At 38.9% G+C, this 26,957-nt stretch overlaps 1 protein-coding gene across 1 annotated transcript in view; it reads left to right on the forward strand.

The window, feature by feature from the left end:
* The window catches only part of LOC139746078 (cysteine-rich hydrophobic domain-containing protein 2), a 47,061-nt gene extending 22,316 nt beyond the window's left edge, over window positions 1–24,745 (forward strand). Inside the window, exons 3-4 of the mRNA XM_071656919.1 lie at window positions 6,074–6,190; window positions 17,817–24,745. Coding sequence (XP_071513020.1) covers window positions 6,074–6,190; window positions 17,817–17,867 — 168 coding nt within the window. The 3' untranslated portion in view covers window positions 17,868–24,745. The remainder of the gene's footprint in view (window positions 1–6,073; window positions 6,191–17,816) is intronic.
* Window positions 24,746–26,957: the final 2,212 nt, after the last annotated feature.

Genomic DNA, 26,957 nt, shown 5'->3' on the forward strand with positions numbered 1-26,957 from the left:
CCATTACCACACATCTCTCTTACCCTTTCATTACTTACTTTATCAAACCACCTCACACCACATATTGTCCTCAATCATCTCATTTCCAGCACATCCACCCTCCCCCGCACAGCTTTATCTATAGCCCACGCCTCACAACCATATAACATTGTAGGAACCAGTATTCCTTCAAACATACCCATTTTTGCTTTCCAAGATAACGTTCTCGACTTCCACACATTTTTCAATGCTCCCAGAACTTTCGCCCCCTCCCCTACCCTATGATTCACTTCTGCTTCCATGGTTCCATCTGCTGCCAAATCCACACCCAGATATCTAAAACACTTCACTTCCTCCAGTTTTTCTCTATTCAAACTTACCTCCCAATTGACTTGTCCCTCAACCCTACTGTACCTAATAACCTTGCTCTTATTCACATTTACTCTCAGCTTTCTTCTTTCACACACTTTACCAAACTCAGTCATCAGCTTCTGCAGTTTCTCAACTGAATCAGCCACCAGCGCTGTATCATCAGCGAACAACTGACTCACTTCCCAAGCTCTCTCTCATTTACAACAGACTGCATACTTGCCCCTCTTTCCAAAACTTGCAAGTATTTATCACATACATTCTTCAAAGCAAACACATGATCCACACACACACACACACACACATATATATATATATATATATATATATATATATATATATATATATATATATATTGGGGAAGAGCAGTGTGGTTTCAGAAGTGGTAGAGGATGTGTGGATCAGGTGTTTGCTTTGAAGAATGTATGTGAGAAATACTTAGAAAAGCAAATGGATTTGTATGTAGCATTTATGGATCTGGAGAAGGCATATGATAGAGTTGATAGAGATGCTCTGTGGAAGGTATTAAGAATATATGGTGTGGGAGGCAAGTTGTTAAAAGCAGTGAAAAGTTTTTATCGAGGATGTAAGGCATGTGTACGTGTAGGAAGAGAGGAAAGTGATTGGTTCTCAGTGAATGTAGATTTGCGGCAGGGGTGTGTGATGTCTCCATGGTTGTTTAATTTGTTTTATGGATGGGGTTGTTAGGGAGGTGAATGCAAGAGTTTTGGAAAGAGGGGCAAGTATGAAGTCTGATGTGGATGAGAGAGCTTGGGAAGTGAGTCAGTTGTTGTTGTTCGCTGATGATACAGCGCTGGTGGCTGATTCATGTGAGAAACTGCAGAAGCTGGTGACTGAGTTTGGTAAAGTGTGTGAAAGAAGAAAGTTAAGAGTAAATGTGAATAACAGCAAGGTAATTAGGTACAGTAGGGTTGAGGGTCAAGTCAATTGGGAGGTAAGTTTGAATGGAGAAAAACTGGAGGAAGTAAAGTGTTTTAGATACCTGGGAGTGGATCTGGCAGCGGATGGAACCATGGAAGCGGAAGTGGATCATAGGGTGGGGGAGGGGGCGAAAATCCTGGGAGCCTTGAAGAATGTGTGGCAGTAGAGAACATTATCTCGGAAAGCAAAAATGGGTATGTTTGAAGGAATGGTGGTTCCAACAATGTTGTATGGTTGCGAGGTATGGGCTATGGATAGAGTTGTGCACAGGAAGATGGATGTGCTGGAAATGAGATGTTTGAGGATAATGTGTGGTGTGAGGTGGTTTGATCGAGTAAGTAACGTAAGGGTAAGAGAGATGCGTGGAAATAAAAAGAGCGTGGTTGAGAGAGCAGAAGAGGGTGTTTTGAAATGGTTTGGGCACATGGAGAGAATGAGTGAGGAAAGATTGACCAAGAGGATATATGTGTCGGAGGTGGAGGGAACGAGGAGAAGAGGAAGACCAAATTGGAGGTGGAAAGATGGAGTGAAAAAGATTTTGTGTGATCGGGGCCTGAACATGCAGGAGGGTGAAAGGAGGGCAAGGAATAGAGTGAATTGGAGCGATGTGGTATACCGGGGTTGACGTGCTGTCAGTGGATTGAATCAAGGCATGTGAAGCGTCTGGGGTAAACCATGGAAAGCTGTGTAGGTATGTATATTTGCGTGTGTGGACGTATGTATATACATGTGTATGGGGGTGGGTTGGGCCATTTCTTTCGTCTGTTTCCTTGCGCTACCTCGCAAACGCGGGAGACAGCGACAAAGTATAAAAAAAAAAAAAAAAAAATATATATATATATATATATATATATATATATATTCTTTCTTTCTTTCTATATATATATATATATATATATATATATATATATATATATATATATATATATATATATATTATCCCTGGGGATAGGGGAGAAAGAATACTTCTCACGTATTCCCTGCGTGTCGTAGAAGGCAACTAAAAGGGGAGGGAGCGGGTGGCTGGAAATCCTCCCCTCTCTTGTTTTTTTTTAATTTTCCAAAAGAAGGAACAGAGAAGGGGGTCAGGTCAGGATATTCCCTCTAAGGCCCAGTTCTCTGTTCTTAACGCTACCTTGCTAACACGGGAAATGGCAAATAGTATGAAATATATATATATAGGCCCATACACGTCCATATACAGACAAATACTTATACATATCAACATGTATATACACATACATACATATGTATGTATTCATACTTGTTTGCCTTCAATCCATTCCCAGTTCCACTTTGCCCCAAAGGAAAAAGCATCGCTGCCCCCCGCTTCAGTGAGGTAGTGCCAGGAAAACAGAAAAAAAAAAGGCTACATTCGTTCACACTCAGTCTCTATCTGTCATGTGTAATGTACTGAAACCACAGCTCCATATCCACATCCAGGCCCCATAGACCTTTCCATGGTTTACCTCAGACACTTCACATGCCCTGGTTCAGTCCATTGACAGGATGTTGACCCTGGTATACCACATCGTTTCAATTTACTCTATTCCTTGCACACTTCTCACCCTCCTGTATGTTCAGGCCCCAATTGCTCAAAATCCTTTTCGCTCCATCCTTCCACCTCCAGTTTGGTCAACTACTCCTGGTTCCCTCCACCTCTGACACATATATACTTTTTGTCAAACTTTCCTTACTCATTCTCTCCATATGTCCAAACCATTTCATCACACCCTCTTCTGCTCTCTCAAAAAAACACACTTTTTATTTCCACACATCTCTCTTACTCTTTCATTACTTACTCGATCACACCAACTCACACCATATATTGTCCTCAAACATTTCATTTCCAACACATCCACCCTCTTCCATACTATCCTATCTATAGCTCATGCCTCACAACCATATAGCATTGTTGGAACTACTATTCCTTCAAACATACCCACTTTTGCTCTTCAAGAGAACATTCTCTCCCTCCACACTTTTTTTTGCTTCCAGAACCGTCGCCCCCTCCCCCACCTTGTGACTCACTTCCACTTCCATTCCTAGATATCTAAAACACTGCACTTCTCCAATTTTTCTCCATTCAAACTTATATCCCAATTTACTTGTCCCTCAACCCTACTGAACCTAATAACCTTGCTCTTATTCACATTTACCCTCAACTTTCTCCTTTCACACACTTTTCCAAACTCATTTACCAACCTCTGCAGTTTCTCACACAAATCAGCCACAAGAGCTGTATCATTGGCAAAGAACAACTGAAATTGTTGAAGAAAAGTATGATGGAATTTTTGCTAATTTTTATCCTCATGGTTTGTTCTTCCTTCTTTCCACACAGATTTTAATTCTTTTGCCTGGTCATTCATATATACAATGACAACTTCTCTGTCAGCTAGCCACCTAGCTGAGGAGATGCATGAACAATGGGAAGGTGGAGTTTCATATTTTTTGCATAGAGTTTAGTTAGTTTGGTTGCTTTCTTTTCAGGTTCTGTCTCATTGAAGCTTTCTAGACACCTCATTGGGAATAACACCTGTATATTGTGTAGAGGATTATTCCTTTGTTTAACAGAAAAAATTTTCTTTTCAGTATAATGGACTGGAAAATCTTTCTTTTTTGGAGGAAACTATTAGAGTGCAAAAATGGCATGCCAGAAGCATTATTTAGATGTGATTATAGATAACAGGGTGGTAAGCTCACCCCAGGCTGTTAGGTGTCCTCATGAAGTACATATCTGTATGCCCTTGATTCACCCCATGTAGATGGAGTTTATGGAAAGATGGGTAAACTTTTAGAAACTGCAGCCTAAAGAGAAACACCAACAAAAAATATTAAACTCAAAAATGATAATTGAAAGATTTGATTACTGTTTGACGTGTCCATGAAGTGGAGTTGACAGAAACTGTATTTGTCTGCAAGTGGAAATGGTAGTCATCTTGCATTGCTTGTCACTTGTTCGAAAATTCCACCAAAAGTGGAATGGCAAATAGCTTGCATAGTGCCATTGTACAAAGGCAAAGGGGATAAGAGTGAGTGCTCAAATTACAGAGGTATAAGTTTGTTGAGTATTCCTGGTAAATTATATGGGAGGGTATTGATTGAGAGGGTGAAGGCATGTACAGAGCATCAGATTGGGGAAGAGCAGTGTGGTTTCAGAAGTGGTAGAGGATGTGTGGATCAGGTGTTTGCTTTGAAGAATGTATGTGAGAAATACTTAGAAAAGCAAATGGATTTCTATGTAGCATTTATGGATCTGGAGAAGGCATATGATAGAGTTGATAGAGATGCTCTGTGGAAGGTATTAAGAATATATGGTGTGGGAGGCAAGTTGTTAGAAGCAGTGAAAAGTTTTTATCGAGGATGTAAGGCATGTGTACGTGTAGGAAGAGAGGAAAGTGATTGGTTCTCAGTGAATGTAGGTTTACGGCAGGGGTGTGTGATGTCTCCATGGTTGTTTAATTTGTTTATGGATGGGGTTGTTAGGGAGGTAAATGCAAGAGTTTTGGAAAGAGGGGCAAGTATGAAGTCTGTTGGGGATGAGAGAGCTTGGGAAGTGAGTCAGTTGTTGTTCGCTGATGATACAGCGCTGGTGGCGGATTCATGTGAGAAACTGCAGAAGCTGGTGACGGAGTTTGGTAAAGTGTGTGGAAGAAGAAAGTTAAGAGTAAATGTCAATAAGAGCAAGGTTATTAGGTACAGTAGGGTTGAGGGTCAAGTCAATTGGGAGGTGAGTTTGAATGGTGAGAGGCTGGAGGAAGTGAAGTGTTTTAGATATCTGGGAGTGGATTTGTCAGCGGATGGAACCATGGAAGCGGAAGTGGATCATAGGGTGGGGGAGGGGGCGAAAATTTTGGGAGCCTTGAAAAATGTGTGGAAGTCGAGAACATTATCCCGGAAAGCAAAAATGGGTATGTTTGAAGGAATAGTGGTTCCAACAATGTTGTATGGTTGCGAGGCGTGGGCTATGGATAGAGTTGTGCGTAGGAGGATGGATGTGCTGGAAATGAGATGTTTGAGGACAATGTGTGGTGTGAGGTGGTTTGATCGAGTAAGTAACGTAAGGGTAAGAGAGATGTGTGGAAATAAAAAGAGCGTGGTTGAGAGAGCAGAAGAGGGTGTTTTGAAATGGTTTGGGCACATGGAGAGAATGAGTGAGGAAAGATTGACCAAGAGGATATATGTGTCGGAGGTGGAGGGAACGAGGAGAAGAGGGAGACCAAATTGGAGGTGGAAAGATGGAGTGAAAAGGATTTTGTGTGATCGGGGCCTGAACATGCAGGAGGGTGAAAGGAGGGCAAGGAATAGAGTGAATTGGAGCGATGTGGTATACAGGGGTTGACGTGCTGTCAGTGGATTGAATCAAGGCATGTGAAGCGTCTGGGGTAAACCATGGAAAGCTGTGTAGGTATGTATATTTGCGTGTGTGGACGTGTGTATGTACATGTGTATGGGGGGGGTTGGGCCATTTCTTTCGTCTGTTTCCTTGCGCTACCTCGCAAACGCGGGAGACAGCGACAATAAAAAAAAAAAAAAAAAAAAATATTCATTGTATGTTGAAATTTTTATGACATGAAGTGTTTGTTATGAATTCACTTATGTTTTGTATTTAGAGAACTATTCATTATATATGAATTAAAAAGAAGCACTAAAAACAAAGGAATATTGCTCCTGCTTTTGTTTTATTAAAAATATCAGTAGCTGTACAGTATAGTTTATTAATTACTTAAAATTTTGGTAAAGAGTGTTTTTCATTTTGTTAACCAAGGTTGTTTTTATGCAGACTCGAAATGCGATAGAGAAGACTCTAGAAGCAGAAAATACCAACCTTTATCACAAACTTGGCCTTCACTGGCGATTGGCAAGACAACGATGTGATAATTCTTCACTTATGGAGTATGTAAGTACTGCAGCAACTGTTTTTATAAGCCTGACAGTGTGACAAATGAAATGATAGATTCATTTATTTTCAGAGTTGCCAACTATTCTATTGTATTCCTATTTCTATCTACTTGTCTGTACCTCTCATGCTTGTTTCCTTTGGGAGCTCCCTCGAGGGGATGACTTTGGCAAGAGTCTCCATAACCGGTAAATTCCAGTGCCGCTTTGTAGCCTTTAGCACCTCACCCTTAACAGGTCACTGGCAGAGGGCACCTTTTGTCCAGTGTTTTCAAAGGCTCCTGCCTAATGTTCCCATCAGCTGCTATTACCTAATGTGTCTGCCTAATGTTCCACCCTACTACTTTTACCTAATACTCCCAGCTAATGTTCCTATCTATTATTTCTACCTAAAGATTCTACCTAATGCTCCTGTCTAATGTTCGTATTTACTACTATCTCCATTACTCTAACCATTTTGCCAAAACGCAGGGCTAGCGGATAGCACTTACTGCAGAAAAATCTAGAGTTCGGAAGAATGAGTTGTATAAGTTATGTGTTGTTTGATGTTATGTGTGACAAGGAGAGCTTGTAAGTTTCTGGACAAAATGCCAGCAGTCCACATTTTGGTGAGGCAGAAAGAAAAGACAGCTATATGAGTCTAAAGAGTGCAACTTGACACCACTGAAGTGCTGGCTTACCACACAGTCATCAATGACCCTCTCGATACTCAGGCGGGTAGTACTGATAATATACCTCTCTGGTTGCTAGCTGCCTACCAACTGCTACCTGCTTAATGAGTAGAAATATTTATTTCTTACATTACTGACAATTCATGAGTTTTAGAAAAAAGCAACCATGTATTTAGGGAATCAGTGATGGATTGCGCAAAAGATGCTTGTGGCATGAGAAGAGTGGGAGGTGGGTTGATTAGAAAGGGTAGTGAGTGGTGGGATGAAGAAGTAAGAGTATTAGTGAAAGAGAAGAGAGAGGCATTTGGACGATTTTTGCAGGGAAAAAATGCAATTGAGTGGGAGATGTATAAAAGAAAGAGACAGGAGGTCAAGAGAAAGGTGCAAGAGGTGAAAAAAAGGGCAAATGAGAGTTGGGGTGAGAGAGTATCATTAAATTTTAGGGAGAATAAAAAGATGTTCTGGAAGGAGGTAAATAAAGTGCGTAAGACAAGGGAGCAAATGGGAACTTCAGTGAAGGGCGCAAATGGGGAGGTGATAACAAGTAGTGGTGATGTGAGAAGGAGATGGAGTGAGTATTTTGAAGGTTTGTTGAATGTGTTTGATGATAGAGTGGCAGATATAGGGTGTTTTGGTCGAGGTGGTGTGCAAAGTGAGAGGGTTAGGGAAAATGATTTGGTAAACAGAGAAGAGGTAGTAAAAGCTTTGCGGAAGATGAAAGCCGGCAAGGCAGCAGATTGGATGGTATTGCAGTGGAATTTATTAAAAAAGGGGGTGACTGTATTGTTGACTGGTTGGTAAGGTTATTTAATGTATGTATGACTCATGGTGAGGTGCCTGAGGATTGGCGGAATGCGTGCATAGTGCCATTGTACAAAGGCAAAGGGGATAAGAGTGAGTGCTCAAATTACAGAGGTATAAGTTTGTTGAGTATTCCTGGTAAATTATATGGGAGGGTATTGATTGAGAGGGTGAAGGCATGTACAGAGCATCAGATTGGGGAAGAGCAGTGTGGTTTCAGAAGTGGTAGAGGATGTGTGGATCAGGTGTTTGCTTTGAAGAATGTATGTGAGAAATACTTAGAAAAGCAAATGGATTTGTATGTAGCATTTATGGATCTGGAGAAGGCATATGATAGAGTTGATAGAGATGCTATGTGGAAGGTATTAAGAATATATGGTGTGGGAGGCAAGTTGTTAGAAGCAGTGAAAAGTTTTTATTGAGGATGTAAGGCATGTGTACGTGTAGGAAGAGAGGAAAGTGATTGGTTCTCAGTGAATGTAGGTCTGCGGCAGGGGTATGTGATGTCTCCATGGTTGTTTAATTTGTTTATGGATGGGGTTGTTAGGGAGGTGAATGCAAGAGTTTTGGAAAGAGGGGCAAGTATGAAGTCTGTTGGGGATGAGAGAGCTTGGGAAGTGAGTCATTTGTTGTTCGCTGATGATACAGCGCTGGTGGCTGATTCATGTGAGAAACTGCAGAAGCTGGTGACTGAGTTTGGTAAAGTGTGTGAAAGAAGAAAGTTAAGAGTAAATGTGAATAAGAGCAAGGTTATTAGGTACAGTAGGGTTGAGGGTCAAGTCAATTGGGAGGTGAGTTTGAATGGAGAAAAACTGGAGTAAGTGAAGTGTTTTAGATATCTGGGAGTGGATCTGGCAGTGGATGGAACCATGGAAGCGGAAGTGGATCATAGGGTGGGGGAGGGGGCGAAAATTCTGGGAGCCTTGAAGAATGTGTGGAAGTCGAGAACATTATCTCAGAAAGCAAAAATGGGTATGTTTGAAGGAATAGTGGTTCCAACAATGTCGTATGGTTGCGAGGCGTGGGCTATGGATAGAGTTGTGGGCAGGAGGATGGATGTGCTGGAAATGAGATGTTTGAGGACAATGTGTGGTGTGAGGTGGTTTGATCGAGTAAGTAACGTAAGGGTAAGAGAGATGTGTGGAAATAAATAGAGCGTGGTTGAGAGAGCAGAAGAGGGTGTTTTGAAATGGTTTGGGCACATGGAGAGAATGAGTGAGGAAAGATTGACCAAGAGGATATATGTGTCGGAGGTGGAGGGAACGAGGAGAAGAGGGAGACCAAATTGGAGGTGGAAAGATGGAGTGAAAAAGATTTTGTGTGATCGGGGCCTGAACATGCAGGAGGGTGAAAGGAGGGCAAGGAATAGAGTGAATTGGAGCGAGGTGGTATACCGGGGTTGACGTGCTGTCAGTGGATTGAATCAAGGCATGTGAAGCGTCTGGGGTAAACCATGGAAAGCTGTGTAGGTATGTATATTTGCGTGTGTGGACGTATGTATATACATGTGTATGGGGGTGGGTTGGGCCATTTCTTTCGTCTGTTTCCTTGCGCTACCTCGCAAACGCGGGAGACAGCAACAAAGCAAAAAAAAAAAAAAAAATTCTATGTATGTGAGTTTGTGGAGAGAGAGAGAGAGAGAGAGAGAGAGAGAGAGAGAGAGAGAGATGGCAGGTAAACCTTTAACCAGTTAGAAAACAGAGTGTGAAATGAAAACTAAAATCTTAAACTAGAGAATGAAAAATAATTTGCCTTCATTGAAAAGTGGTAGACTGTGTCTCACCTGTAATACACCACTGTACACTTCAGAAAAAGTACCTTGAATTGTTACCATAAAACTATATTTTAACTTGCATTTTCCCCAGGATAAAGCTACAGGAAATAAATCACATCTTTGAAATCATTCCTAGGCACATTTGGTAAGCACTGGAGCTGATACCTGAAGCAAAAGCTTATATGGAAAATTTATTAAAAAAGTGGCTGTGTAGATTCCTGATAAACAAACTTCAGTTTTGGGGAACTTAGACTAAGTTTTCAAAACACACAAGAACAACATTTTAAATAATTACTGATGTTGCAACTAAACAGGAAAATGGAAGGGGTGTAACTCCAATTACTATCAGTGCTTCATGCCATGGTACAGTATTACTGTACACCCATGATCTCAGTTTCTCTTAGGCATCATTGCATATGGATAATTATCTAGTCCAGATGCCCAGTGTTTCATATTCACACATGTAGTCTATAAATTTTGACATTGGCATACTCTATGCTCCAAAAAGACAAACTTAGATCTGAACCCAGTTTACTCTACAGTAGAGATTTATGCAACACAGAAAATCTTATATACTTATTAGATTATGAACCACACCCATTGATAATCTACATTTTCAGAAACTGTAATTCTTACTAATACCAATGAGAAATGCAGAAGCAGAAAGGTGTTTTTCAGCCTTAAGGAAAATTTTTTTTTTTTTTTTTTGCATAATACTATGAGTAAGGGGTCACCCTTGGAAAGTCTGTATCATTGGAAGTAGTGTCTCATCAAGGAACTCTTCACTCTTAAAGAGCCCATCATTTCACTGTTATGGTAAGTAACACAGGTCTGGAGCTGTGGGAGTTCCTGGGAAAAGGTCCTTTGTAACACAAAGACCTGGGGCAATCATAAATAAACAAAATGATGTGAAATTAACAGTTTTGAAATTCCTTTCTTACTTCTGCTGGAAATCATGACTTTCATTCTTTACGACTTCTTACGATTTCTGATAATGTCAGGAAATGAAAAGTAGTCACAAGAATTTTACACATGTAGGGGGTTACTTCTCAAGGAAATACATTCTAACTGTTGAAATGGATCTGTTCCCCTCTAATAGCACAATCAAAGAGAGATGATATTTGGAAGTTTGGTTTTTTGGGCCTTTCGACTGCCAGGGTCATTAAGGCCATCATTGTCAAGTCAATTGTTGATCAAAAAACCTGAACACCTTCAGCTATTCAAGATAATTCAACCTGAACACCTTCAGCTATTCAAGATAATTCAAAGACCATACATGCTTCTTACAAATTTGTTCCTTAAAGTGGGGAGATGGACTTGGGAGTGAATGAAGGAGCATTGAAGATGGGTCATGGTCAGGATGACACAAAAATGTTGTGTCTGATGGGATGATGAATGTGTTCATGACACTGTGATAACAGAAACAGTCTTGATGCTGAAACCAAAGGGTTTCTTCTACTGAAAGTATTCTCCATGAAAACTATACAAAAACAAGTTCTTGGCCAGATTCCTCTCCCAAAATTTGAACTCTAATTGGTAATTTATAATTTTTGTCATCTAATTCCATGTTTCCATTTTTCTTGATGAATTCTGATATCATAAAATATTGCTTTCATTTTGTAAAAACCTTTACACAAGCTGTATACTTTTAATAGACACTCAATACACTGCCTGTCCAAACACTTGCCACTCATTGTTCAGGTTTTGGGTAGATATATGATGAAACGGTCAACAAATAATGATCCCAATAAATAGTCTGCATTTCTTATCACAGAGTAGTGTCAGAACACAAAGCAATTTTATATATATAAGTCTCTTCATGCCCATGATGCAGTCACCATAATGGAGACACACAACATCACCACACTTTATGACCATAGTCCCAATGATGGATGTGGCCAGTTACCCGAGTGCTGTTGGAACCTTACAAAGATAGAAGGAACTCCTAGGGCAGGATGTAAGTATTGATAGTGTATGAACAGTTTGAAGAATATTTGTATATGTTAATATGTAAGTGGATATAATAAAACCTTGGATCTTGAATAATAATTGATTTTTCAAAAAAGCTATATTAAGTGCATCCTTTTCTGGTTTTGGATATATCCATGTTGGCAACTCTGTATTTTTAATTCTATATTGCTTATTCTCGTGCCAGTGCTTTGTCCCATGAGTGTGAAACATATTCCTTAGGGATATATGAATCAGGACATTTCCGGTCTTCACCTTACATGCATCACCCAAGTTTGAACATAGTCACTTGTTCTTTTTGGGTCTGCACCTTCAGTCTGTGACCTTTAGGCTGACATTGTTGACCCTATCACTGTCATCCTTTTACAGCAAGCAGTTATTTAGGATCATGTACAGTCAAGACAGGGGTTGCCTTTTCATGTATCAGTATTTTACTTTCTTTTTATTATTTACTTAATATTGAATGGTGTACTTATCTAACATCATTATTTTTAACCCCAGGACCTCTTCTCCAGATCATGTAGCTTTAAGGCTACTCTGTACTCAGTAGTTGGGAAAGGATGGTTCTTTTAGGGCGAGAAATTCTTCAGCGAGATTGTGTTCTAGTGATACAACGTATATGTGGCAGAAAATAAGTGTGTTTATATGCTTCCTGCTTTAGGAGTTCTTTATATCTGTATAGGGCTCCCACAGCTCTCATAAGGTCAGCCACATCCAAAGGGAGGGACCATAGGTCATAAAGTGTATTTGTGTGTCAATGTAGGGAGAAAGTGTTTAGTGTCTTTATTGAGGTATATGCACTGAGAGTGTGAAAGGTCTTGTGATACAATGCATAGGTGTTTGCAGAGTTATACAGATAGATGATTTTCCAAGCATAGATGAGAAAGTGACATTTATTTATGGATGCACAGGGAGCATGGTTTTAGATGGGTCTGTTGTATTGACCAAGAGGATATATGTGTCGGAGGTGGAGGGAACGAGGAGAAGAGGGAGACCAAATTGGAGGTGGAAAGATGGAGTGAAAAAGATTTTGTGTGATCGGGGCCTGAACATGCAGGAGGGTGAAAGGAGGGCAAGGAATAGAGTGAATTGGAGCGAGGTGGTATACCGGGGTTGACGTGCTGTCAGTGGATTGAATCAAGGCATGTGAGGCGTCTGGGGTAAACCATGGAAAGCTGTGTAGGTATGTATATTTGCGTGTGTGGACGTATGTATATACATGTGTATGGGGGTGGGTTGGGCCATTTCTTTCGTCTGTTTCCTTGCGCTACCTCGCAAACGCGGGAGACAGCAACAAAGCAAAAAAAAAAAAAAAAATTCTATGTATGTGAGTTTGTGGAGAGAGAGAGAGAGAGAGAGAGAGAGAGAGAGAGAGAGAGAGAGAGAGAGAGAGAGATGGCAGGTAAACCTTTAACCAGTTAGAAAACAGAGTGTGAAATGAAAACTAAAATCTTAAACTAGAGAATGAAAAATAATTTGCCTTCATTGAAAAGTGGTAGACTGTGTCTCACCTGTAATACACCACTGTACACTTCAGAAAAAGTACCTTGAATTGTTACCATAAAACTATATTTTAACTTGCATTTTCCCTAGGATAAAGCTACAGGAAATAAATCACATCTTTGAAATCATTCCTAGGCACATTTGGTAAGCACTGGAGCTGATACCTGAAGCAAAAGCTTATATGGAAAATTTATTAAAAAAGTGGCTGTGTAGATTCCTGATAAACAAACTTCAGTTTTGGGGAACTTAGACTAAGTTTTCAAAACACACAAGAACAACATTTTAAATAATTACTGATGTTGCAACTAAACAGGAAAATGGAAGGGGTGTAACTCCAATTACTATCAGTGCTTCATGCCATGGTACAGTATTACTGTACACCCATGATCTCAGTTTCTCTTAGGCATCATTGCATATGGATAATTATCTAGTCCAGATGCCCAGTGTTTCATATTCACACATGTAGTCTATAAATTTTGACATTGGCATACTCTATGCTCCAAAAAGACAAACTTAGATCTGAACCCAGTTTACTCTACAGTAGAGATTTATGCAACACAGAAAATCTTATATACTTATTAGATTATGAACCACACCCATTGATAATCTACATTTTCAGAAACTGTAATTCTTACTAATACCAATGAGAAATGCAGAAGCAGAAAGGTGTTTTTCAGCCTTAAGGAAATTTTTTTTTTTTTTTTTTTTGCATAATACTATGAGTAAGGGGTCACCCTTGGAAAGTCTGTATCATTGGAAGTAGTGTCTCATCAAGGAACTCTTCACTCTTAAAGAGCCCATCATTTCACTGTTATGGTAAGTAACACAGGTCTGGAGCTGTGGGAGTTCCTGGGAAAAGGTCCTTTGTAACACAAAGACCTGGGGCAATCATAAATAAACAAAATGATGTGAAATTAACAGTTTTGAAATTCCTTTCTTACTTCTGCTGGAAATCATGACTTTCATTCTTTACGACTTCTTACGATTTCTGATAATGTCAGGAAATGAAAAGTAGTCACAAGAATTTTACACATGTAGGGGGTTACTTCTCAAGGAAATACATTCTAACTGTTGAAATGGATCTGTTCCCCTCTAATAGCACAATCAAAGAGAGATGATATTTGGAAGTTTGGTTTTTTGGGCCTTTCGACTGCCAGGGTCATTAAGGCCATCATTGTCAAGTCAATTGTTGATCAAAAAACCTGAACACCTTCAGCTATTCAAGATAATTCAACCTGAACACCTTCAGCTATTCAAGATAATTCAAAGACCATACATGCTTCTTACAAATTTGTTCCTTAAAGTGGGGAGATGGACTTGGGAGTGAATGAAGGAGCATTGAAGATGGGTCATGGTCAGGATGACACAAAAATGTTGTGTCTGATGGGATGATGAATGTGTTCATGACACTGTGATAACAGAAACAGTCTTGATGCTGAAACCAAAGGGTTTCTTCTACTGAAAGTATTCTCCATGAAAACTATACAAAAACAAGTTCTTGGCCAGATTCCTCTCCCAAAATTTGAACTCTAATTGGTAATTTATAATTTTTGTCATCTAATTCCATGTTTCCATTTTTCTTGATGAATTCTGATATCATAAAATATTGCTTTCATTTTGTAAAAACCTTTACACAAGCTGTATACTTTTGATAGACACTCAATACACTGCCTGTCCAAACACTTGCCACTCATTGTTCAGGTTTTGGGTAGATATATGATGAAACGGTCAACAAATAATGATCCCAATAAATAGTCTGCATTTCTTATCACAGAGTAGTGTCAGAACACAAAGCAATTTTATATATATAAGTCTCTTCATGCCCATGATGCAGTCACCATAATGGAGACACACAACATCACCACACTTTATGACCATAGTCCCAATGATGGATGTGGCCAGTTACCCGAGTGCTGTTGGAACCTTACAAAGATAGAAGGAACTTATAGGGCAGGATGTAAGTATTGATAGTGTATGAACAGTTTGAAGAATATTTGTATATGTTAATATGTAAGTGGATATAATAAAACCTTGGATCTTGAATAATAATTGATTTTTCAAAAAAGCTATATTAAGTGCATCCTTTTCTGGTTTTGGATATATCCATGTTGGCAACTCTGTATTTTTAATTCTATATTGCTTATTCTCGTACCAGTGCTTTGTCCCATGAGTGTGAAACATATTCCTTAGGGATATATGAATCAGGACATTTCCGGTCTTCACCTTACATGCATCACCCAAGTTTGAACATAGTCACTTGTTCTTTTTGGGTCTGCACCTTCAGTCTGTGACCTTCAGGCTGACATTGTTGACCCTATCACTGTCATCCTTTTACAGCAAGCAGTTATTTAGGATCATGTACAGTCAAGACAGGGGTTGCCTTTTCATGTATCAGTATTTTACTTTCTTTTTATTATTTACTTAATATTGAATGGTGTACTTATCTAACATCATTATTTTTAACCCCAGGACCTCTTCTCCAGATCATGTAGCTTTAAGGCTACTCTGTACTCAGTAGTTGGGAAAGGATGGTTCTTTTAGGGCGAGAAATTCTTCAGCGAGATTGTGTTCTAGTGATACAACGTATATGTGGCAGAAAATAAGTGTGTTTATATGCTTCCTGCTTTAGGAGTTCTTTATATCTGTATAGGGCTCCCACAGCTCTCATAAGGTCAGCCACATCCAAAGGGAGGGACCATAGGTCATAAAGTGTATTTGTGTGTCAATGTAGGGAGAAAGTGTTTAGTGTCTTTATTGAGGTATATGCACTGAGAGTGTGAAAGGTCTTGTGATACAATGCATAGGTGTTTGCAGAGTTATACAGATAGATGATTTTCCAAGCATAGATGAGAAAGTGACATTTATTTATGGATGCACAGGGAGCATGGTTTTAGATGGGTCTGTGTCTGGTGAGGCAGTGTTTAGTTTTTGTTGGCTCATTTCATTGTGTAAGTGTTTTTGTCATTGTTGTGTTTGTTGAGGTTGGGGGGCAGATTTGGCAGTGAAGATTGCTGAGGTGCGAGATGGGTAAATTTTTTGTTACTACTTGAGTATTGTTGGTGGTTAGTTATGGAGTGGTTTAGGTGGAAGGGGTTAAGTTTTGTTGCATAAAATTGAGTGCTGATCATGTTGAAGTGGGATTGAATTGTTTTAGTGTGTAGGTGTTAAATGTTTGTGGTAGCTAGGCAACTAGAGATTGTTAAACAAGGGATTACGTAAAAATGACCGATAACAGGAGAACTGATTTTATGTTTGGTTTGCATCTTTATTATACTTGCTTTTGAGAGGGTGGAAGACCTGGCAGGTGAGATGGAGTTTAGGATGGAGTGGATGACTTGGTTATAGAGGATGCTAAGAGATTCTTTTCCTTGACCATTTTTTTCATACATTATCGCCATTTCCTGTTAGCAAGGTAGCACCAGGACACAGATGAAGAAAAACACAGCCACTCTAATACACATATATATATACAAATATGCATATAGACGTACATGTGCATTGCATATGACATGATAGCTAGAGAATGAGTGTAAGTGGATGTTGCCTTCCTTTGTCTGTTTCCTGGTGCTACCTTGCCGTTTCCCATGTCAGTGAGGTAGAGTCAGGAAACAGATGAAGAAAGGCCCATCCACTCATTGACCAAGAGGATATATGTGTCAGAGGTGGAGGGAACGAGGAGAAGTGGGAAACCAAATTGGAGGTGGAAGGATGGAGTGAAAAAATTTTGAGCAATCGGGGCCTGAACATGCACGAGGGTGAAAGGCATGCAAGGAAAAGAGTGAATTGGAATGATGTGGTATACCGGGGTCGACGTGCTGTCAGTGGATTGAACCAGGGCATGTGAAGCATCTGGGGTAAACACTGAAAAGTTTTGTGGGGCCGGGATGTGGAAAGAGAGCTGTGGTTTCGGTGCATTATACATGACAGCTAGAGACTGACTGTGAATGAATGTGGCTTTTGTTGTCTTTTCCTAGCGTTGCTTTGCACACATGCGGGGGGAGGGGGGTGTCATTTCATGTGTGGCGGGGTGGCGAAGGGAATGAATAAAGGCAGCAAGTATGAATTATGTACATGTGTATATATGTATATGTCTGTGTATGTATATAGATGTATATGTTGAAATGTATAGGAATGTATATGTGCGTGTGTGGATGTGTATGTATATAAATGTGTGTGTGGGTGGGTTGGGGCATTCTTTTGTCTGTTTCCTTGCACTACCTCGCTAACGTGGGAGACAGCGATAAAGTATAATAAAATACAATAAATAAATATTTTGTATCCGTTATATGAAATCTGTTATATGAGGCTCCAGTAAAGAAGGTATCTCTGTATGTTGTGTTTTGATTAAATGAAGCTTGGTGATTTCTAATTATTACTTGTAAATCTTATACTGTTTTGTGCTTATAAGTATAGTAATGGCTTATGAACAGCTTTTGAGTGTGCCAGCTGTTTATGGTAAGACTTCATTTACACATAGCTAACATCTGTGACTGAACAAAGCAAAAAAATTAATATTTACTTCTGCTGTATTCCTGAATTTTGGAAAATTATAAACCTTGAAGAGAGAGAGGATCTTGTTAATAGTTACAAAAGGATATAGGTGTAGGTGCCACCTTTAGGATGAAAACAAAGCCAAACAAATCATTGGGTACCCAGGATTGCCAAGTTAATCGTCTTATGCTATAAATGCATTTCATTAGTTGCTGAATATTCAAACAATTTTATATTTTGTTGAGCGGACATATGAAAGTAATGTTAGCTTTACTTATTTAAAGCTCATTTAATATACCATGTAAAGATAGCAAGTATTTCAAATTAGATTTATTTAAAGAGTTGAAATTATTGTTAGTTGGTGATGAGGATCTTCAGTATGACAGATAATTCTAATGTGTGTCTTATATCCCAATCAGGTTTTAGTGATAGAAGTGATTCCGAAAAAAGATATACTTCGACCTGACTGACGGAGCAAGTTGGCCTCGTCCCCAAAACTTTTTTCCATGGTCACGGGGAGGCTAACAACAGTGATAACTTGTCATGTGTCATCAAATCTGACAGAATGGCATGAGTCGCATCTTATATCCCTGACAGTCACATTATTTCTCAGTAATTGGTGAGGCACTTTTTCTGTGCTTTGGCATTTGTCTAATTTCACACATTTCAGTTGTTTCTTATTGAAAGTGATAAGGTATAATTTCTAATGTATATACAAGATTAATTGCATATATGATGTACATGATCTACCACTTTGTAAATAGATAGGCTATGGAGGCACACTTTCTCAAGTATTTTTGATGAAAAGTGTATGTCTGGGCTGCCATGCTCTTGTCAATTAATGCCATATTCTTGTCCTAAGTACAATACTCCAGTACATTTCTACCTTATGGCAGTAAGTGTCTGCAGAGAACAGGCAGCTCACACAAAACACAAATTAATTTAGAATTTAGCCTTATGTGTTAAAAAAGTCATTATAAGGTGCTGTCATTATACCATATATGATTGCTATGTACCACAATTTATTTTCCATTTACATTACCACATAAGTATATCTGTAACACGGGTGGACCTTTGGTCAGTCACTGTACAGACTTCATCTTTTTTATTCGTAGTAAGATATGACATCTATTTAGACAACCATTTAAACATGAATTTGTCAAATAACATATATACCATGCAAAGAACAAAGAAAACATTTGATCTTTTAAAGTGAGGAGGACCATACTCTCCTTCAGTGTGATATTACACGCTATCAGTCTGTTTCCTATATGCCTTTTTCCACTGTGCAGCAGGGTGGCTTATGCAGAATCTCCTTCACACAACACAGTCCACAGACTTTCCCCTATTTTTTCCCTGAAGATATTCCTTTTACATATGTTCTCCAGTTCTTTGGCCTTTGACAGTATCTTCAGCCTTCCTATATGCCTCATTTTATTAACTATTCTCCTGCTGTAGACCCATTACAGCATTATGGATTGCACACTTTTAATCAGACATTACCACACATTTGGGTTCACTTTTTTCTCTCCAGGTTCAGTTTGTCTCGTGAGCTATGAGGGAATTTTCATGGTCTCTAGGGGTTAGAAAGCCCTTAAGCCCTTCCTTCTGTTGAGGTCAGTGCCTCTCACCCTCTACTAATCACCCATTCAGTGGTAGTGGCTCTCTTTAGCTAACTCTAAGCATGCTTTCCTCCAGTGATCAGTCACCACCCAGTGGTGATGTCATCATCCTGCCAACACACACCTAAAATTCCACTGGTGGACTGTTCATAAATTAACTGCATTCTGTCAACATCCTCAACTTGCACAGTCAACCAACCTGACCAAACATTACCTTTTTTATGCAAAGGCTCCTCACAAGTATCACTTGAAGCACACTAAATGAACTCTTGTAGCCAAAATTTCAAGTTCTGATTGGAGCTAGAACTGATTGGAACAGAAAAAATTTCCTTCCAGAATCACCAGCCAGAAGTGGTCATTATTGATTACTGCCTTTCTTCCTCAATCAGTCACTATCATCCCTCTCTTTGCATTCAGTCTTTCTGGTTCCATACTGATATAGTGCTAGGTATGTTTGTGTTTGTACTTAAGTCAGTGAAAAGAAATTACATATGATATATGTAATAAAATCACTTGATTTTTATGAGCAACAATTATTACATCATGTTTTCTTATGCAAGACAGTGGTGGCAATCACCAAATTGATTAACATCTCTGCCTGAAGTTGGAGATGTTAAGGACGTAGCAGCATTATTTATCACAGAGGATTTTATGGTCTATACTGTTTGTCTGGGATTGAGGTCTGAGAACACAATATTTAAAATCGTCTCTCCTCACCTTATTTTCCCCTGATGGAGAGATATGATGATACAGATAACTATTTCAGGCTTACCATGATATAGAGGCTTATATTGCATGGAACATAACATGTACGGAAAAATGTGAAATCCATGTCAGTATGATGGATCTTGTGTGTGTCAGGGTTGTGCCATATCTTTATATATATTGTTAAATAGTGAAACAAACTTTTTCTGGGTGAAAACTGTGATGAAGATATTTTTAGGGAAATGCAAATATTGGATTATGTAATTTATCATTTTTAATTTCTTATTTGAATAAAGGAAAGTAAATTGGGTGTTTACTGACACATAGCATCTGCCTGACAGCTATGTAGCCATTAACAGATAAAACGACACTAAGCCATTCAGTGTAGTATCAACTGCAAGTTAAGTAACATGTGTCTGTAATGAAAAACTAGGATTTGTATCTACTAGTCTAGCAACAACTGAATGCACTTTAAACAGAGACAGAATTGAAGGATTGTATAGACAGGGAAGAATTTGAAAATTTATGTGTAGTTTCTGCTTTGTGCTGCAGCTGTGGATTGGAAAGTTCATTGGGTTAGATTCAAAATGCTCTGTATACGTAGGCATAAATGAAAATGCCAAGGTACAAAAAATCTTATAATTGTGTATGTGTGTTTTTCTAGTTTTTTGTATGTGTATGTAAATCATACTGTTAAGCCATTAGACTTTTTTGCTTAACTACAGAAATATTTGCTGAAAATTTAAAGATGGCATTCATCAAGATTGAGGACTCACAGATCATATTCAACTGGAAAATAATTTTGGTCAAGAAAATTTGATTGTAAGGTTGTGGGTGTGATCTTTGACCTGATGATGTCAAAATTATCTTTAATCAATTAAACATATGCTAGCTAGCCTTTTGTATCTTCAGGCTTACTTTATTGTGACATATACACTTGCTTCAAATGAAGGCTTGAAATTATGCACATTCAAAATATTTCCTTCTCATTCTGAATACAACTGGATTAATGTGGAAAGCAGCAGCAATTGGTGCAGAAAGAACAATTGAAAATCACACACCATGAAAGACAGGAAAAACACTGAGCTTTACCACATTGGCTTAACTCTATCACACATGTAGGTTAGGGTCAGTATAGCTGGTTTTAGACACATTTAACATCAAAAACATTTTAACATCATTTTTTGAAAGGAAACACCCAAAACTCCTAGTATAAACCTTTTCTTTCACAAAAAATATTATGTGCAAAGAAGATCCATGTCCTTAATCTTGAAAAAATTCTAGTTGTGGCTGGTTATTTTGTTGAAGTTCTGGCCAGAACCAGAACTTTTAAAAATTTGGTTTTGACTGGAAGAAACTGGCCTCAACCAATTTCTGCTGCACTTCAAACAATCACTTCTGAAAGCACTTCAACCAGCTTACCCAACCCACTTAGTCACCAAAGAAAACATACACAAACTATAAGAAAGCATATTGACTAGCATTTACACGGTACTTAGAAATCAAGCTTCAAGACTTCACCCTAGATAGTTTCTCATCCTCATGTCATGTTGTCTCTTACTTCAACAACACCACCAACTAAGCAAACAAAAAGCATGTACCACAAGGGCTTAGAAAGCAGAAAAAAAAAACCAAATGGCTCCCCACAAATGACAAACTTCATAAAGCAAAGAAACACTCTCAAACAATTCTACTCGCTTTAAGCAAAGACTATGCAGTAGATTCAAACTCTTAACAACATCATCTCTAACATAACTTCTGGAAAACAAACAGGTTCCTTGACATCATGTACCACAAACAATAGAGGAAATCCACATATCTCATACCATTCCAGGCCCACAAATGAAGCAATTGTAACCAAAAACAACAACACCTATCCCAAAGAACACACAGATGTGTACATAAAACATTATCAGAAATTAGCCCTATACCAACAGCACCCTTAAATTGAAGTTGTGAAAAACTGCCCTAAAACTTCATCTGATACAATTGCTCACCCACCCCTCACATCTGCAGACATTCAAAATGCAATTAAAATCATAAGGAGCTCATGCATCTGGCCTTGATAATATATATTTCCACCAAAAAGATTCTGCCCCCAAAAAGTCAAAGGACTCACAAGACCTATCTTCTGTTGCTGGCAGCAAAAGAAAATCCCAGGCATCTTTTAACTTGCTAACATAGTGCCCATCCTGAAACCCTCTAAGCCATCCTAACTACTCCTCCATCTATTGTGCAGTGTCACTGCTGTTATCAATCTCCAAACTCCTCAAAAAAAAATGATCCATGACAGAACCAAGGAAGATAATGTTCTCTTACCCACACATCAAGGCTTTAGCTAAACCCAAGCTCTCTAGTGCTACCTTGCATGTGGACTTCACACATCATAGATGGCTCCACCCATCCACAATCAACTTCTTGCACTGTAATAGTGGTAATACATATCAGCAAAGCACTTGACACTGTATCCCATCCACTCCTCACAGAAAAGATAGTTGACACAACCCTCCACAGCCAATTTTATAGCTAATCGACAAACCATAGGCATTCACAAGGAATTCATTCCAAAACCCTCAGCTCTACAATGGAGTTCCCAAGGGAGCATTTCTTTCTCTTGGGATAGTTTCTTAGGTTATTTTTCTTGAGGAGATGTGCTTCCCTTTCCTCCCTTTCAACTAAAGTTAGGGTTGGAAAGGGTCTTGGTATTGTTACAGTCAAGGATTGTTCTGCTGTTTAGCAATAAGAGGCTTCTCAATGTTAAAGATATATTTCAATATTTCTTGGGCTTAGATTTCTCCAACCACAGGTTTTAGCAAGATTACATGTAAAAGCTTAGAGTGTCCGATGCTGCTTCTTTGAAGACTACTTTTGAAGAACTTGAGATTTGCAGACATTATCAAGGGGGAATGATTTTTTTGGTTTGTCAAGGCAGTTTGAAACCTCCATCTGAGGAAACATTTTGTTTGAGATTAAAAGGTTGGTTTTGTTAGTTCATCTTGGCCTGTATGTCAGAGCAGGATGTTAGAAAGGTACTTTTTTGCTAGGCTCTCTGAATCTTTTCTTGGATGAGGTTCACAGTAGTCTTTGACATTCATCAACACTTGTCAAACCACTAGTATGACCAGTCTTTTGGGCATTGGGCTCTCCTCCTTTGAGGCAGAGGATTAGATAAATTCAAGGTATGCTTGTGGTTATCTTTTCATTTGTTCAAGTTTTTCAATAACTCCACCTCCTAGCTGTTATGCTCCCATAGCTCATAGGACAAACTGATCCAGGTGAGGGAAGTGTTTAGAGGAATAAAAAACTGTTTCTTTGTGGGTCAGTGTCCCTTAAGCAAATTTTCTGCCTTGCCTTTCCCTCTCTTCAATAAAAACTCTAACTGAGGATATCATCATTGAGTGGTAACTGCTGCATACCGTGAGTGATCTAGAGCTGCTGCCAGTAAATGGGTGGTTAGAGAAGGTTCAAAGATTGTATGTTAAAAGCTTTTAACCCTTGGAGAAATCATGAAGATTCTCTCATAGCTTATGGGACACTGCCCTGTAGAGAAAAAGCATTTCATTCTTCAAAATTTATTTCTCATGTTACTTCTCTTCAAAGGGTTATGAAATGATTTTTTATCTGTTCTAAACTTGTCTGATAATCCAGGTTTCCATATAGTTATCCTTGTTTAAAGTTATACCAAGAAGTTCAAATGTATGGAAACTTTCTCTCTTGTTTGTTTTACCAAGTATGACATTTTCATTTTTGCTGATAGAATCAACCAAACTCACTCTAATTTTTATTTATATTTTTTTCACACCTCCAGTTTTTTTCCTTAATCAGTTCATTGTTTAAAGCATATCTGCTGCATAAATTGGCTACCCTGAAAGTATTCTGTGATTTCATTACTAGTAGTTGACTGTCACTACATTAGTATACATGTGAAACAGCCTTGTGATATAATGCATCCTTATCTAACTCAAATTGTACATGTAAACCAGTCACTCATTCACTAATTACTTCTAATATGTGCTCTTTTCTCTTTAGAGACCCTGAACTGCCTACTCTGTAAATTCTTAACACATTGTACTGTCCTTCTTTGTTAACTCTTCCATACACTGTATCTTATTGTAAATGAATAAAGAATGTATAGGGTCACTGAGTAATGCTTGATAATATAATCAGTCACCTGACAGTCAAGAGTATCTTCTCGTAATTACATGGAGATTTGCTTCAAGAGTATTATTTTGCATCATTCAAGTCTGTAAAGTTCATAGGTTATATAAATGATAATCAAGTTTCATTTACCCAGGCCTATCATAGCAGATGAATTAAATATTTTTGAATTAATTTTTGAAGTTACTCTGTAGATTTCAGCTAGGATCTATATGGATGCACTATGGAAGTTATTGATTAAAAATTAATGAAGGATGATGTATCCAGTAGTTACCAGAATGACTAACAATAAGATGCAATATCTTGGACATCTTAAGTGCAATTGAGTAATGCCATTAGCATTTGTTTTGCTCATAGTTATATGCTTAGGTGCTGTGTCCACTGAGCATTATACACTAGAAATAATTTTTTGTGCACATACTTCATTGTAAATTACTCATGTGGATTAAATTGAAAATTCAGATTTATAAGACAGCATGCTGAGGATATGTGTGTACCTGTTGAAAGATCTGTCACCTACATTCATGGAGAGTGTAATTAGGGGTTTTGTATCTGTAAAGTGTGGTTCATTTATTTATATAGTAGAATACACCTAACATCATCATCATTCCCTGACTTTTATTAGTTTAAAAAAGGACTAATCCCTTTGCATGAATTTTTACTTGGACTCATAGTTGTTGGTTTGGCACATGCATAATGCACCAGCTTAAATGAAATTTATTGAAATGTACTCTTAGCTGGGATTTAACACTAAAATCTCCAAACAAATTGATTAATAGAATGATGTGATATTTTATTACTATGTAGTCTCTGACAAATTCTTTATATGTTTGATTTTGACTCGTTAAAAAATAAGAAAATGACTTTGTTGTTCCTTTTTTCCTGGTGCTACCTTGCTAAGGCAGGAGAGGCAGTTCAGTAAACTCCCCTATCCCTCCCTGGGGATAGGGGAGAAAGAATAGTTCCCATGCATTCCTCACATGTCGTAGAAGGTGGCAAAAGGGGACGGGAGCGGGGGGGTTAGAAACCCTCCCCTCCTTGTATTTTGACTTTCTAAAACGGGAAACAGAAGAAGGAGTCACGCGGGGAGTGCTTATCCTCCTCGAAGGCTCAGATTGGGGTGTCTAAATGTGTGTGGATGTAACTAAGATGAGAAAAAAGGAGAGATAGGTGGTATGTTTAAGGAAAGGAACCTGGATGTTTTGGTTCTGAGTGAAATGAAGCTCAAGGATAAAGGGAAAGAGTGGTTTGGGAATGTTTTGGGAGTAAAGTCAGGGGTTGGTGAGAGGACAAGAGCAAGGGAAGGAGTAGCACTACTCCTGAAATGGGAGTGGTGGGAGTATGTGATAGAGTGTAAGAAAGTAAACTCTAGATTGATATGGGTAAAACTGAAAGTGGATGAAGAGAGATGGGTGATTATTGGTGCCTATGCACCTGGGCATGAAGAAAGATCATGAGAGGCAAGAGTTTTGGGAGCAGCTGAGTGAGTGTGTTAGTAGTGTTGATGCACGAGACTGGGTTACAGTGATGGGTGATTTGAATGCAAAGGCAGTTGAGGGAATAATTGGTGTACATGGGGTGTTCAGTGTTGTAAATGGAAATGGTGAAGAGCTTGTAGATTTGTGTGCTGAAAAAGGACTGGTGATTGGGAATACCTGGTTTGAAAAGAGAGATATACTTAAGTATATGTATGTAAGTAGAAGAGATGGCCAGAGAGCATTATTGGATTATGTGTTAATTGATAGGCGCACAAAAGAGAGACTTTTGGATGTTAATGTGCTGAGAGGTGCAACTGGAGGGATGTCTGATCATTATATTGTGGAGGTGAAGGTGAAGATTTGTAGAGGTTTTCAGAAAAGATGAGAGAATGTTGGGGTGAAGAGAGTGGTGAGAGTAAGTGAGCTTGGGAAGGAGACTTGTGTGAGGAAGTACCAGGAGAGACTGAGTGCAGAATGGAAAAAGGTGAGAACAAAGTACATAAGGGGAGTGGGGGAGGAATGGGATGTATTTAGGGAAGCAGTGATGCTTGAGCAAAAGATGCTTGTGGCATGAGAAGTGTGGGAAGTGAGCAGATTAGAAAGGGTAGTGGGTGGTGGGATGAAGAAGTAAGATTATTAGTGAAAGAGAAGAGAGGCATTTGGACAAGTCTTGCAGGGAAATAGTGCAAATAAGTGGGAGATGTATAATAGAAAGAGGCAGAAGGTCAAGAGAAAGGTGCAAGAGGTGAAAAAGAGGGCAACTGAGAGTTGGGATGAGAGAATATCATTAAATTTTAGGGAGAATTAAAAGATGTTATGGAAGGAGGTAAATAAAGTGTGTAAGACAAGAGAACAAATGGGAACATCAGTGAAGGGGGCTAATGAGGAGGTAATAACAAGTAGCGGTGATGTGAGAAGGAGATGGAGTGAGTATTTTGAAGGTTTGTTGAATGTGCTTGATGATACAGTGGCAGATATAGGTTGTTTTGGTCGAGGTGGTGTGTGAAATGAGAGCGTTAGGGAGAATGATTTGGTAAACATAGAAGAGGTAGTAAAAGCTTTGCAGAGGATGAATGCCAGCAAGGCAGCGGGTTTGGAGGGTAGTGCAGTGGAATTTATTAAAACAGGGGGTGACTGTGTTGCTGACCAGTTGGTAAGGATATTTAATGTATGTATGACTCATGGTGAGGTGCCTGAGGACTGGCGGAATGCATGCATAGTGCCATTGTACAAAGGCAAAGGGGATAAAGGTGAGTGTTCAAAGTACAGAGGTATAAGTTTGTTGAGTATTCCTGGGAAAGTATATGGGAGGGTATTGATTGAGAGAATGAAAGCATGTACAGAGCATCAGATTGGGGAAGAGCAGTGTGGTTTCAGAAGTGGTAGAGGATGTGTGGATCAGGTGTTTGCTTTGAAGAATGTATGTGAGAAATACTTAGAAAAGCAAATGGATTAGTATGTAGCATTTATGGATCTGGAGAAGGCATATGATAGAGTTGATAGAGATGCTCTGTGGAAGGTATTAAGAATATATGGTGTGGGAGGCAAGTTGCTAGAAACAGTGAAAAGTTTTTATCGAGGATGTAAGGCATGTGTA

Source organism: Panulirus ornatus, chromosome 4, assembly GCF_036320965.1.
Source record: "Panulirus ornatus isolate Po-2019 chromosome 4, ASM3632096v1, whole genome shotgun sequence".
Classification (NCBI taxonomy): Eukaryota; Metazoa; Arthropoda; class Malacostraca; order Decapoda; family Palinuridae; genus Panulirus; species Panulirus ornatus.